At 40.2% G+C, this 14,017-nt stretch overlaps 1 protein-coding gene across 3 annotated transcripts in view; it reads right to left on the bottom strand.

Moving 5' to 3' along the window:
- Positions 1 to 9,166, bottom strand: part of LSAMP (limbic system associated membrane protein) — a 712,212-nt gene extending 703,046 nt beyond the window's left edge. The window contains exons 1-2 of one of the 3 annotated variants that reach the window (XM_086320663.1): positions 8,340 to 9,166; positions 8,107 to 8,185 (exon numbers count right to left, since the gene is read on the bottom strand). Coding sequence is in view for 2 of the 3 variants with exons in the window: in XM_086320641.1 (XP_086176767.1) it covers positions 8,107 to 8,261 (155 nt within the window). In the remaining variant the exon portion in view is untranslated. Of the gene's footprint in view, positions 1 to 8,106 lie in introns of all 3 variants that reach the window. The other 2 variants (XM_086320641.1, XM_086320652.1) reach the window with 2 other exon arrangements.
- Between the last annotated feature and the right edge of the window lie 4,851 nt (positions 9,167 to 14,017).

Raw genomic sequence — 14,017 nt, 5'->3', positions numbered from 1 at the left:
TCACGAATCGATTGCTTCTCTGAGGTGCCCACCAGTGTTTTTGGGGAGGAGCTTCGAGAACAAGTTGAGGAACGGCTGTCCTTCTATGAGACTGGAGAGATTCCCCGAAAGAATCTGGATGTCATGAAGGAGGCAATGGTTCAGGCAGAGGAAGCGGCTGCTGAGATTACTAGGAAGCTCGAGAAACAGGAGAAGAAACGCTTGAAGAAGGAAAAGAAAAGGCTGGCTGCGATTGCCCTGGCTTCTTCAGAAAATAGCAGTGCCCTGGAGGAGTGTGAGGAGACAAGTGAAAGACCCATAAAGAAGAAAAAGCAAAAGCCCCAGGAGGTTCTTCAGGAGAATGGAATGGAAGACCCTTCTGTGTCTTTTTCCAAACCCAAGAAAAAGAAATCTTTTTCCAAGGAAGAGCTAGTTAGTAGTGATCTTGAAGAGACAGCTGGTACTGGAAGTCTTCCCAAGAGGAAGAAATCTTTTCCCAAAGAGGAACCAGTTACTGACCCTGATGAGTCAGAAAACAAGAGGGTCCCCAAGAAAAAGCAGAAATTGTCTCCCAAGGAGGAGCCACTCAGCAGTGGACCTGAAGAGGCTGCTGCCAGCAAGAGCAGCGGCTCCAAGAAAAAGAAAAAGCTCTGAAAGCTATCCCAGGAAAGTTAGAATGAACCCTAGTGGGGCATAACTTAACACAGGTATTCCCCATCCCATTCCCTAGAGCCCAATAAAAATAAAAACAAATTCAAAAAAATAAATAAATAAATAAAGGGCTTGAAAAGAATTGATACAAACATCTTAGAGCAAATGGCCAACTTTCTATTTTTATAGGAATACAAATAAAACGCTTAGTTTACAGTTTTCTAATTTTATAAAAGTTATTTCCTACTGTGAATATAATGATAAAAATTTTACTAAGAGATTACATTTTATGCCATTTTACAGTTTACAAAACAGTTGGATACATAGTATCTCATTTGATCATAGGCATAGCTTGCGTAGTAGGTCAAGTAAGTGTCACTTACACACATTTAATAGATCTGACTCTTTCAGGATGTTTAGATCTTGGTCTTCTGACTACAGTTGGCCCTCTGTATCCACAGATTCTGCATCCATGAATTCAACCAACTGAAGATTGAAAATATTTGGAAGAAAAATTCCAGAAAGTTCCAAAAAAGCAAAGCTTGAATTTGCCAGGGCACTGGCAACTATTTACATAGCATTTACATTTTATTTACAACTATTAACATAGCATTTACATTATATTAGGTATTATAAGTAATCCAGAGATGACTTAAAGTATACTGAGGCATGTGCGTATGTTACATGCAAATACAATTCTGTTATATATAAGAGACTTGAACACCTGCAGATTTAGGTATAGAAGGTGTTCTTGGAATGAATCCTCACAGATATCATGAGACAACTCTACTTTCTGAACATTCTAAACTTATACCCTTGATAAAAAAAATTCTTTATCTTTGACATAAACATTTGCCTATTAGTTTCAGGTCGACTGATCACCATGTAAAGTTGAGATGAATTCTGCAAACATCTAGCTATTATTTTGTAGATCATATTTGTGGCAAACACGACAACAGAAGTACACAGAAGTAAGCCTATTTGAATAAGACCAAAGATATTTTCCTTGACTAAAGTCTCTTTTCCGCCATTAAAAAAAAAAAATCTAAAACCGTTTTGTATCTTTTGTGTCTTGGCTAACATAAATGAAAGAGAGAACACAAGACAACAGGACATGAAAAATCAAGCTTTAATGCTGTTTCAGGAGATATTATATAAATTGGATCCATATTAAAATAAAATCACTCTATTTTCCATGACACTGTAGGGATGAGATTGTGTGGTGAAGAAATGGATCTATGATGATCTCCTTCCTCTCTCTCAATTGAATTTGTACATCTATGCTGTTGAAATATTTCCCAAACTGCACACATACTATACTTTTTCCTACATATCTAGAAAATGCTGCCCTGAACATGGTTTGTAAAAAATTTTTCAACCAGTAAAGCAGTAGTTCTCAACTCTGTACACATCAGATCATTTTTTTAAATACCTACACCCAAGCCCCATCTCAAACTAATTCAATCAGGATTTCAGAGAGTAGGGAATATGTGGCTTCATTCTTTTTAAAAAGGCTTCCAGTAGAATATAATGTTCAGCCACGGTTATGAACTCTCTGCAGCACCATTTCTCCAACTCTAATGTGCTTATGAATCACTTGGGATCTTGTTAAATGCAGATTCTGATTCAGTAGGCCTGGGACAGGCTCTGAGATTTTGGAATTTAGCAAGTGACTATCAGATACTGAAGATGCTCATCTACAGAAGACACATGTAGCAGCCAGAGTGGGTGGTTCTCAAAGTGTGGCCCAGTCCCGCAGCATCAGCACTATCTGAGTACTTGCTAGGAATGCAGACTTCAGCCCCCTGAAATTTACTGAAATCAGAAACTCTGAAGATGGGGTCCAGGTAGTCTGTGTTTTTAATGAGCACTCCAGGTAATTTGGGCTTCCCTGGAGGCTCAGCTGGTAAAGAATCTACCTGCAATGCAGGAGACCTGGGTTCAATCCCTAGGTTGGGAAGATCCCCTGGAGAAGGGAACAGCAGCCCACTCCAGTATTTTGGCCTGGAGAATTTCATGGACTATATAGTCCATGGGGTCACAAAGAATCAGACACAACTGAGTGACTTTCACTTTTTCACTTTCCAATTTGGATACGCCTTCAAGTTTGAGAAACATTGACAATTGGCTACATGTAGTTAGAGAACAACTGACACTTTCTGCTTTATGTAGCAGTTTATGATTTACCAAACTGAACTACTTTATCTCTTATGGGGTGTTTAAAACAACCCTATATCTGATCTGATCTGATGATAGAATAACTAAAGCAGGTAATTTCATCATTTTATAAACGAAACCAGCAACTCAAAATATTTAAGAGATGTTTTCAAAGCCATGTAGCATACAAGGACAGATCCAAAGTTATAGTCCAACACTCCTGAGTTATACAAAGTAACAGGCAGGATATTCACAGAAGAGCAAGACCAATGGTCATAAGGGTACCTGAAAGGGTAGGCTTCTGGGGCTCCGGTGATAACAGCAAGGGGTGCCTTGCTGCAGGAAACCTCCTACCAGCTGAGTCACAGACATTGGTACTTGCAGCTCTAAGAGACCACATTAACGCACTAATTTTTTTTTTTTTTTGCCTGAATTTGCTATTATGCCCACATAATGCTCACCGGCTTCAAGAAACACAAATGTTTAACCCTCACCAACTGATTTAGTAGATGAGTCAGTCATCTTTGGTTGTTCACACCACAGTTCTAAAAATAATTCATTCAAAGTCAAAGTGCACAGGACAATTAGCTTAACATCTGTTGTATGTATGTGTTTCATACTTACAGAAACACAAATTACCACAGTTTGCGTTTGTCACATGAGATTTGCTGCTGTGTTCCTCAGGACATAAATGAACAGTAAGTGATATAAATGCATAAACATCTTTAATGATGTATATGGGATTTCTTTGGAAGGAATGATGCTAAAGCTGAAACTCCAGTACTCTGGCCACCTCATGCAAAGAGTTGACTCATTGGAAAAGACTCTGATGCTGAGAGGAATTGGGGGCAGGAGGAGAAGGGGACGACAGAGGATGAGATGGCTGGATGGCATCAGTGACTCGATGGACGTGAGTCTCAGTGAACTCCGGGAGTTGGTGATGGACAGGGAGGCCTGGCGTGCTGCAATTCATGGGGTCGCAAAGAGTCGGACACGACTGAGCGACTGAACTGAACTGAACTGATGATATGCTATATTCTTAGACAACAAATATTCACTCCACTATTTACTAAATATATTTGAGACAGGACTTAATGGGCAAAATGATCAGTCCTTAAAGTATCAGTAATAACCCATATATTTTGATTACCTTTAGTGAGTTAGCTACAGAAAAAGAAAACTTTCTCAAACTCTCCCTGTATAAACATAAAGTTTGTTTTCAAATAATAAATAATTATAAGTGGTAGAAAAATCACATATTGTGTCAGGAGTTTGTTTGATTGTTGACAGTTTCTTTGTGAATGTAGGCGTGCCAGATGCTTTATAGAAGAGAAGCCATTTTTTCCCTTGAAATTTGCACAAAATTTTTACATTTTGCTGTCAAATAATCACATCTTTTTAATGTTTCTTCTTTTTCTTTTACTGTAGAAACAAACAAGGAAATAAAGACCAAGAATTTTGAAAAACTAAACATTTAACTATTTTAAACATAGATACTTAGTTTCTTATACCTAACACTTACTAGGTACATTTACATTTAAATGGGAAAAATCTGATCACCATAGAAAGTATTATAATATCCTGAAAGCATCAAATAGGGTCAGACTAGTGAAATAAATGCAATTTCAATACCCCCAATTTTAAATATTTAAAGTCACAACACAAATGTGTACTCTCTGCATCTCACCATACATGTACTTAGGGAATATGTCCAGATATGCATATATGTCATTCTACAAAGTTACCGTATGAGCAGATATATTGGAATTAACTATTTTATAATTATCTTTCCAGACATATGCTGCTAATATTGAAAATACTGTTTGTGGGACTGTTAAAAATGAAATTTTAAAGGCCAGATTGGAACATTATTTCCACTCTTCCTTTAATTTATCAAAATGTCTGCATGGTTTCAACCTGCCAAGATTCATCAGGAAGTGAATCCCTATGGGAGCCTGAGTTCAAGGAGGAGGGTTAGAAGGACCAGGGCTAGAAACTCATCCAATCACTGATGACCTCTTCCACTTGTGGGTAGTGGTTGTGAGGTGGCTTCAGAAAAGCAACCGAGACTTCCCCTCAAATGGACATGAGTCTGAGCAAACTCTGGGGGATGGTGAAGGACAGGGAAGCCTGGGGCGCTGCAGTCCATGGGGTTGCCAAAAGTCGGACACGACTGAGTGACTTAACAACAACAAGGTCAGGTGGATAAATGTGCCTCATACTTTACTGCGCAAACCAATGTCAACACAGATTCTGGTCCAGTAGGATTTAGGAAGGCAACCCAGGTGCTGCTGCTTCTGCCTCTGGTCTCTGACACACACTCTGATCCTTTGCCTTTGAGATGGAAGTTAGTGCTGTGGTTTCCTTTCATTCTCACAGGCTCTTATAGAGGTGCCCAGAAAGATCTAGAATTCCTTCTGGGAAACAACAGGGTTAGGCAGGTATACATGAATTCTTTCTCTTTCCAACTAGTTTTGTCACCTTCATTCTATAGTCTTTCTTTTATTTTTTACAAAAGATAGAAATTAGAGAACAAGACACCAAGACTTGTATATGCTCTCCTATCAAGACACACATTTATATCAAAGACCATAATTATACAAAAATATGCATCAATTACGCCCAAAAAAACACTTGCTCATGGAAGTAAGGCAGTGAAGGTAGATGTTTTGGGGACAGTCAGCCAAGCTCCCGTCACTGGACCACCAGAATTACAAACCTCCCTTGTCTCTTGTTGCCATTTCAGATCATTCAGGGCCACAGACTCACTGAGAGAGGACGTTTTTTCCCTTTGCCATTTCACTTTCTCCGTGCCAAACATCTACTGTGGCTTCCAATGAATCAAGTTCTCCTTCCTCTCCTCCCCTGGAAGCTCATGCTCCCAGTAAAATGTCACAAATAAAGTGGAAGCAAGCCTTTCCCAGGCTAGACTTGTAAACAGAAAGCAAGAGTGCCATTCTTCAGCAGGAAACTGACCCACAAAGCTTACTGGACTCAGTTAAAGAGATTGAGAAGAAGGTCAGCTAAGAAAACAAAGGGAACTCTCTCCATAGTTACTTCTGATAGAGCTCCACGAACCCAAAAATAAAGCCTTGTCCAAAGCAAAGGGAAAAAAAAAGGGGGCACATTAGGTGAGGTCTGGGAAAGCAATGGACTCTCTCAGGTGACTTCTTTACATGCACTATTTGTCTACCTTCTCTCTCCCAGAGAATAACTGCTTCTATATTTATTCTCTATTCTCACAATCTACCATTTCCATATTGCAATGTCTACTAAAGTGTAGTGCTTAAAGAAAACTCTATTTCTTTTGAGACACAGAAGTATGTACATATCATATATAGATATTTATGTAGTGAGACTGCCTCTCATAGACATAGATTTCTATGCATACAGTGCACAAAAATATAAACATTCCTTTTTTTCCTTCTAAATTAGCATTGACATGCTTATCTAACTCTTGGATAACTGTAGCTTAAGACATAGGTGATGCTGAATTACAAAGACATTACAAAGTTCATGGACACATAAATAAAAACTTATACACCCAGAGTATTCACTTTTCCCATATTCATTTTTAAAATCAGTGAAAACAAATCTTTCTAAGAATAGCATAAATTTACAGAGAATGCTTCCCTTGTAAAGGGTTAATGATGTTAGGGAATATGAATGCTAGCAGTTAAGGTGACATGCTTGCAAAACATTTTCTGCATTATGTCCATATCCCTTTGCAAACAGATAAATTACTCTATAAATCTTATTACTCCGTGTGGATAAATCACACTTGCAGGTTTTACAGGGCTGGAGAGCTGGAAGGGAAAATATGCTTTGGATAGTAGGATCTTTGGGATTCATAATCTAGTGCTCAGGAAATGAAGAAAGGGATACTTACACATTAGGATTTTCTTAGTTTTTATACTCCACAGCAACATACACACACACAACACAACATGCACAATATACACATTCCTCTCTAACAAGGCAAGCGATCCCAAAGCAGGACACCATGACAGCCAACCAAATTTATTTCTGAGGAAAGGAAGGAAAACTTTGCTGCTGTAGGCAGCTCTGCTACAGAACTGCTCCCTGATGCCCCAGGGTTTATGCACTATCAGCTCCTTGCACACAGATTAGAGGCTTCTTTTCTATAGGATGCTGCTTTTTATTGCCACAACAAGCAATATTAGCTAGCCAGACAGACTGACACTAGGTCATTTCATTTGGATGAAATAAGATTTTAAAGGATCTCCAAGGAGAACATTTTCTTTCATTCTTTTTTTTTTTTTTTAATGTTTTTAGTATCTGATAGAAATTCAAGGAAAGCTATAAAAAGAGACAAGGGATATATGCAGTGGATAGAGAAGGGAAAGAGAGAAAAGAAATGCAGAAAAACAGGCTAGGAGCTTTTTAGAAACAGAATTATGGCTAGGTTCCATCCGAGTTTCTCCAGCTCACTGTCCCTTATAGGGGTCAAACTCCAAGGACTTGGGACTCTTCCTTTACAAATTTCAATCCCAAATTATATTTCAGAGTTTGGCAGAACTGCATAGAGATGAGATGTTGAGGTCAATAATCAATTTGAAATATCCATTTTATGCCAGGTTAATTATTTCCTAACCTCTGTGCTTAAGACTACTATTCTTAAATAACAGCAATTTGGCAAGTTCCTTTTTTTCTCCTCTTCATTCTTGTGTTGAAGGCTACATACCAGAAAAGGCTCAGTAACTAACCAAAGTTCTAAAGATTGATTTACTGTCCTCCATGTCAATTAGAAGATCCTTAGGAAAAGTCTCCTAACCAAACTACTGTTGGGGCAGAGTGAGAGCCTTTATGTACATATCCACACGCACATACACACGGACACCACGGAGAATGCAATCCTGTGTACACTCTCTAAAAGCCAGAACCAACAACTCTTCTTTCTCAATTAAGGAACCCTAACAAAACTCTTATGCAAAGCATCTCCAGTCACAAAAGCAATACCGCCCTAATGTCACTAACACCGTAGATGAAGTTATGCTTTCTCAGTAAGAGAAACAAGATATGAAGAACCAAACAACATTTAATCAACCCTGCTGGTCCTGGACAGGGACCAGAATCCCCTTGAGATTTGTTGGCAGATATTTCGACCCGACCGTAAAAGGCGCACGAAAGCGCGCGCGCGCGCGCGGACACACACACACACACACACACACACACACACGCACACACACGCACACACGCACACCCTCCACAAGCCTGCAACATCAGGAACTGGAGTTCAAGGAGAACACACATCCACACACACTTAAGCGCCTCAGAAAAGTTGCCCGAAAGCCCTACCTGAGGATGGCCGTGTCCCCCTGCCTCACGGTGATGTTGTCGGTGCCTCGGTTAAAATCCACGCTGCGGACGGGCAATCCTGTGGGAAGAAGGCAGAGCAATCTCAGTAGGACCAGAGGCAACTGTTTCCGATCAGGCTGAACTCTGGCGACCATGGTGGCCACGCCGAGGTGCGGGGTCGGGGCTACTCTGGAGGGCGTGTGTGTGCGCGCTGCTCGCCGAGCGGGCTTTACCAACGGAGGGCTTTCATCCACAGCAGAGGCGGAACGCTCTCTGCCAATCTGAGGTCCTTTCCACTTTGCCTCTCTCTTTCCCTCGCTCAGTCTCTTCTCCCTCTAAGACTTCACAAAGCCCTCATAAAACCCGAGCTGAGGTGGGAAAAAGTCAAAGGAACACAATTTTAAAGGTGAGAGTACAAATATAAAACCCTCCAGGAAAGATGGAGAGAAGGCGGCAAAAAGGAAGGTGGTCTCTGGTCTCTCTGGCTGGATGCTCCTTGGCCAGCGTCGGAGAGGAGCTTCTTCCCTCTGTAACCCACTTTCCCGGGCGGGTAGGCGAGGGAGCCGGCACTCAGCCTGCCAGCGAGTGTAAAGAAACCCACACAACAGCGGCAGAAGCCGGGAGTCTCCCTCCTCCCCCTCCTCCCCTTCCTGTTTCTCCCTCCAGTCCCTCCCTCCCTGCCTCGCTCGGCACCTCCCCCGCCCCCCGCGGATTTCAACAGCCCCTCCACCCTCCCCTCAGCGTGGCCCCTCGCTTTGCACAACTGCCCGCTTCAGCAGCAGCCAGCCTCAATGAAAGCCTGATGCGCCTTTAGGTTGTCAGGACAACAGCTCCATCTGAGGCCTGGCTGATTTCCTTAAGAAGAGGGGATGGAGCTTGGAGGTACTGTGCAAGAAAGGGGAGAAGGAGAGGGACTCGAGCTATACAAGACTAGAAGAAAGAGTCCAGGGAAGGAGAGGCGAAGAGTGGGGAAAGAAGGAAAACGGACTGGGGAAGGAGAGAGCACCAGGAGAAGGCAAGCCTTGACAGATGGAGGGAGGGAAGCAGAGAAGGGCAGGAAAGACTGAGGGGTGGAGGGGGACCGCTGCTGAAAGATGGGATGAGGAATGCAAAACAGAAGAAACTTGACAGTGGAGTCTGAAGATTAACAGCCAAAGTGGATTTCAAAACTAAATATTCCTGGCAACTGGCTTTTCATGCTCACATCTGTTCATTCTTTCCTCTCTCCTGCACTGTCTTTCACAGGATTAATAAGGTTTATTTTCTCTCCTTCCTTTATCCCCTCCCCCTCTTGGAGCCCCCTTATGAAAGATGGATTGGACACAATGCTGGTATTGAGTTTTCTGGAGTGTGAATGCTTGGTTTGTCTTTTCCAAGTGCCAGCCTCAGCAGCTGATCCCTGATCCTTCACTCTCCAGGAAACCCTTACTCAGTCTCACACGTGAGGAATGGTACTAAGGACTATTGTTTCAGGGTCACGTTGCTGTGGCTTCCCAAGTTTTTACTGGTGCTTGCTTCTCAAAACGTCCTTAGGCAAGGAAGGAGATTTGTGTTTCAGAAAGCTTGTCACTTACAGGGTGACACTGGGGCCGCATCCAGCACTGCAGTGAATGGAAGATAGTTTACCGTCATTTGTCATTCCTCCTACTCCAGGAGGCAATCCAAGTGATAAGGGCCAGAAGGAGCCTACAGTGTTAGTCACAGTGATAGCCCCAAACTATTAGCATCTCCCTAGGTACCGATGCTGAGCATAAAAGGTGGAAATGCACCTACCAAAACTTGTTTCCTTTTAGTTTTATTTATTCAAATAGTTAAGGTATTCACATGGTGCCAAAATCAAGTGGTACAGAATGCTGTAGAGTGAGATGCAGTTATCTTTCCTATCCCTGTCTTTAGACAATCCATTTCTCCTATTTGGAGGCAACAAAAATTTCCAGGTCCTTATATAACTTTCCCTAAATAGTCCATGTACATACAAGTAAATGCACAAATATACACATACACACTCATATATTATGCTTACTCCTCTTATTTACACAAATGGTTAGCCAAGGATATTTGAAACAAGACATATGTTTAGGAATCCTTACCAAACTCTGCTAAAATACAAGTCTATGGAGGTGATTACTGTGCTGCCACCTGCCTTGTCCCCCCAGACCATTCAAAGAATTTATCTGCTATATTTTATCAACTGCAAAGTAGATTCATGCTTATGGATTATGTGAGGAAAGGAAGGAAGACCTTTTGCTTTTATAAGAAAAGAACTTGGGAAGGATTGGAATCTAAACGGTCACAAATTCAAGACTGATGGAATTCAATTAGTTTTGTTTCTATCATACATTAAATTTACGTAAATCAAGTTTTCCTATATTAAGGATAATAAAGAGTCCCAGATAATAAACCAATGATGCTTTACCACTAATTTGGAACTGAGCTATTTAAAACTTGAAACCCATTTTGCCAAGGCAAAAAAAAAAATGGTTAAACCAAGTGGAGGTTGAACAACAAAACCCATAATCCTGTGGTTCCCAATATCAATGGGAAATGAGCTTCAAGTGCCAAATGCAGATGGAAGGATTACTTAACTCTATGCCAAGAGTGCAAGGAAAAGAGTACCAACCCCCATCTTCTGCTGCCAACAAGCTGCATGATCCCTGGCAGGATGCTTCTGAGTTTTCAGAGATGAAGTGTTGGCTGACACAAGTGTTTAGATATAACCTTTCTTTGAGTGGGTGGTGTTTGTCCCATGTTAGGAAGAAGAAAGACACAGAGGACTGGAGCTTCTAGAACATCTCTTTCCGTTAATGGTGATAGGTGAACAATGTGACCCCTGCAAGGAGAACTATCAATAGATACTGAGGGGAAGGATCAGATATATCAAGGGTATGAAAATTCTCTTGCATCAGTGGACTACATTTTGAATAAAGAAAGAAGGAGTTTTTTCCAGGGTAGGCGAAAGTATGGTGGGGTGGTAGCATATCACTTGCAGAAGATGCCTAGACATGAGTGTTGACTTGTCTATATCAGTAATCTCAAGTTATTTATAAGACTCGTCAAGACCTAGGACAACGAATAAAGATGAACATATTGGGGTACAAAATAATTCACACCAAAGTTATTGGAATGTGGACTCTGTAACAGATCAATCAGATCTGGAGTTCATCTCTCTAATCACTTTGAGAAAAGGATGTATATGTTGATCAGGATTATAATCAGAATCACAATAGACCTATGCCTAAGCACCCAAGAAAATAAAATCCTAAGTACATATTTATATGAAGAAAAATCATATAATGCAATTATTAAATACTTTCCATATATTTTCAATATTTTAATATTTTCAATAGATAAAGTTCATTTCTTGGCAACTTTTATTGAATTAAATTGACTTACCGTGTGCACTGGAAGTAAAATACAAAAAGAGGACAATATATTTTTTTAAATAGATTTTTTTAATATGGACCATTTTTAAAGTCTTCGTTAAATTTGTTACAATACTGCTTCTGTTTTGTATTTTAGTCTTTTGGCCATGAGGCATGTGGGATCTTGGAGCCCTGACCAAGGATCAAACCCACACGGTTTGCATTGGAAGGTGAAGTCTTAACCACAAGGCCTCCAGGGAAGTCACAACATTTTAAAAATTCTCTAATTTAGGTAATTTGATAATTTTGATATTTGATAATTCAGATTGAATTTCTGAACAATTTCAAAATCATGAAGTTTATTATGTAAGTTTTTTAATATTTATCATTTATGTCCAGGTGGCACTTCAAATACAGTTTTCTAACCCAACCCATGGCCTTAGCAGGAACATTCTATAATTAATGAATATAAGAGAAAAGAATGATTGAGTGTCCAAGCCCACTCAGGTGGTTAATCTCATCATTTACACAATAATAAATCTATTTGTGGGTATACTATAAACTTGTTTCAACCTTATATTCTCTCAGAGTCCTTCCCCTTTGCAGTCCCTCATGAGCGCCTTCTGATTTTCTGTCCTCTGTGATCTCTCACTGAGATCTAATAGATTCTAACAAATCTGATGGTCTGTATATAGTGATCTCATCCTAATGGTCACTCCTCCACATCTACTTCAATATGAATTCCTCTGCTCGCTTTCCTTAGAAACGCCTAGTAGGAAACACATAGATGAGTTACTGAAATTTATGCAAGCTACTTTTCTTCAAAGTACTATATATATTCTTCCAAGAGGGCTGGCAAAAATGAACATTCTTTCAGGTTATTTGTGAGGCAAGTATGGTGTTAGCCATGTGAAACAGCCATCATCACCCAAGTAAGATGATCTCTACTACTACTTTTAAATAACATAGCGCCTTTCTTAAAAAAAAAAAAAAAAGGCTTTAGAAGATTCTGGCACTCTCTAGGGACAAATGCTGCAGCAAAAACCAAAACTGGCTAATGTCTGAGAACCCTAAGAAGCATGAAAGGTTTATTCTTCTGTTCAGCTTTGTAAGGTAATAGGCTCACAAGAAATCCAGATGCAGCCTGGAATGTACAACTAACTTAGTTACATTGGTTGCATTTTATGCTAAACATGTCTATAATATTATTAATACACCACTCTACATTTCTACAGTTGTAAAGTCTTAATCATAATAACAGCATGCCTGTGCTTTACTTACATAAGTGGAATTAGCATTTCCATATGAACTGGAAATGCAGAATTGTTAATACTTCTCCTTAGGATTCCTGCTCTGACATCCTCAATGATTTCATCATAATTTAGCCATATTCAAGTATCTTGGTTTATGCTCATAAGCATGGCACTATCTCGTGTGAATTCCCTTCAGAACATAGCTCCTTTGAATACAATAGCTTCATTTGCATGTATCTCTGTGCCTAACAAAATCAATCAGCTTCGAGTCAGTTAAATATTTTTCAAATCTTTACTATAGAACCCTCAGTAGTTAGAGCATTCAAGCCATATTCTGCACAATTAAAAATCGTTCTTTCATGGTTTGCTTTTAGCTCATGCCTTTGTGGTTCATTTGTCTTCTGCTTCTTTTTGCACTCATTTTCTTTTGGTAGGTTAGTGCTTAGATTTGTCCAAGTTTGCACAAGGTCTTTGAGATTCTTGAGCAGCTGTTTGGGTCCTTCCCCACCAACAAACTAACTTTCATAGATAAGCAATTACTTCATAGACACATACTCACTAGCCCTTGGACCTTCCTCTTTTTGAGACTACCCACTCTGCCACCATACACAAGGAGGTGGCAGTTGCCAAGTAAAGCTGCATCTACTCTTTTTGATCTACCCCTCACATGGGAAGAGCACTGCAACATCTGGAAAGACAGTGGTAGCAGCACCATCAATACAGCAAGATGATGTTAGTAGGAGCAGGTAACCAGGCAATCGTATCCTCTATTTGTGGTTGTGGCAATGACTAGATTCCTACAACCAGAGAATAGGTCAAGCAGAAATGAGGAAGAGTGGAGGCAGGTGTGTAATCCCATATACTGATATGTCCAGTAAGTTTATGATCCATTCATTCACTCAGTACACTTTTATTGACATGGTAGCGAATCAAGAGAGACCAAGACTCTGTTTCCACAGAACTTTCACAGAACTTACATCCTTGATGCAGAGACAGACACTAAACAAGTAAATATATATTAATGTTATTTTGGAGAGTAAATGCCATGGACAAAAATATTTGTGATAGAAAATGGCATGAAGGTGTGGTGAGGGGAACATACATCCTGAAATGTAAGGAGGCAGCCATGCACAATCAGCAAAAAGACCTTTCTCAATAAAAGAAATGACATGTGCAAAGGCCCTGAGGCAAGAATGGGTACCTCATACACCAGGAACCAAAACAAGAATAGGAAACTGGCCCGCACTTGGTGTGTATGTGTGGGAGGTAGCTGGAAAAGCAGATGAGGTTAGAAAT

Source organism: Bos grunniens, chromosome 1 (assembly GCF_055505025.1).
Source record: "Bos grunniens cultivar Pamir isolate PY7600 chromosome 1, Bosgru_T2T1.0, whole genome shotgun sequence".
Taxonomy (NCBI): Eukaryota; Metazoa; Chordata; class Mammalia; order Artiodactyla; family Bovidae; genus Bos; species Bos grunniens.
This window is presented reverse-complemented; position numbering and strand designations above follow the sequence as displayed.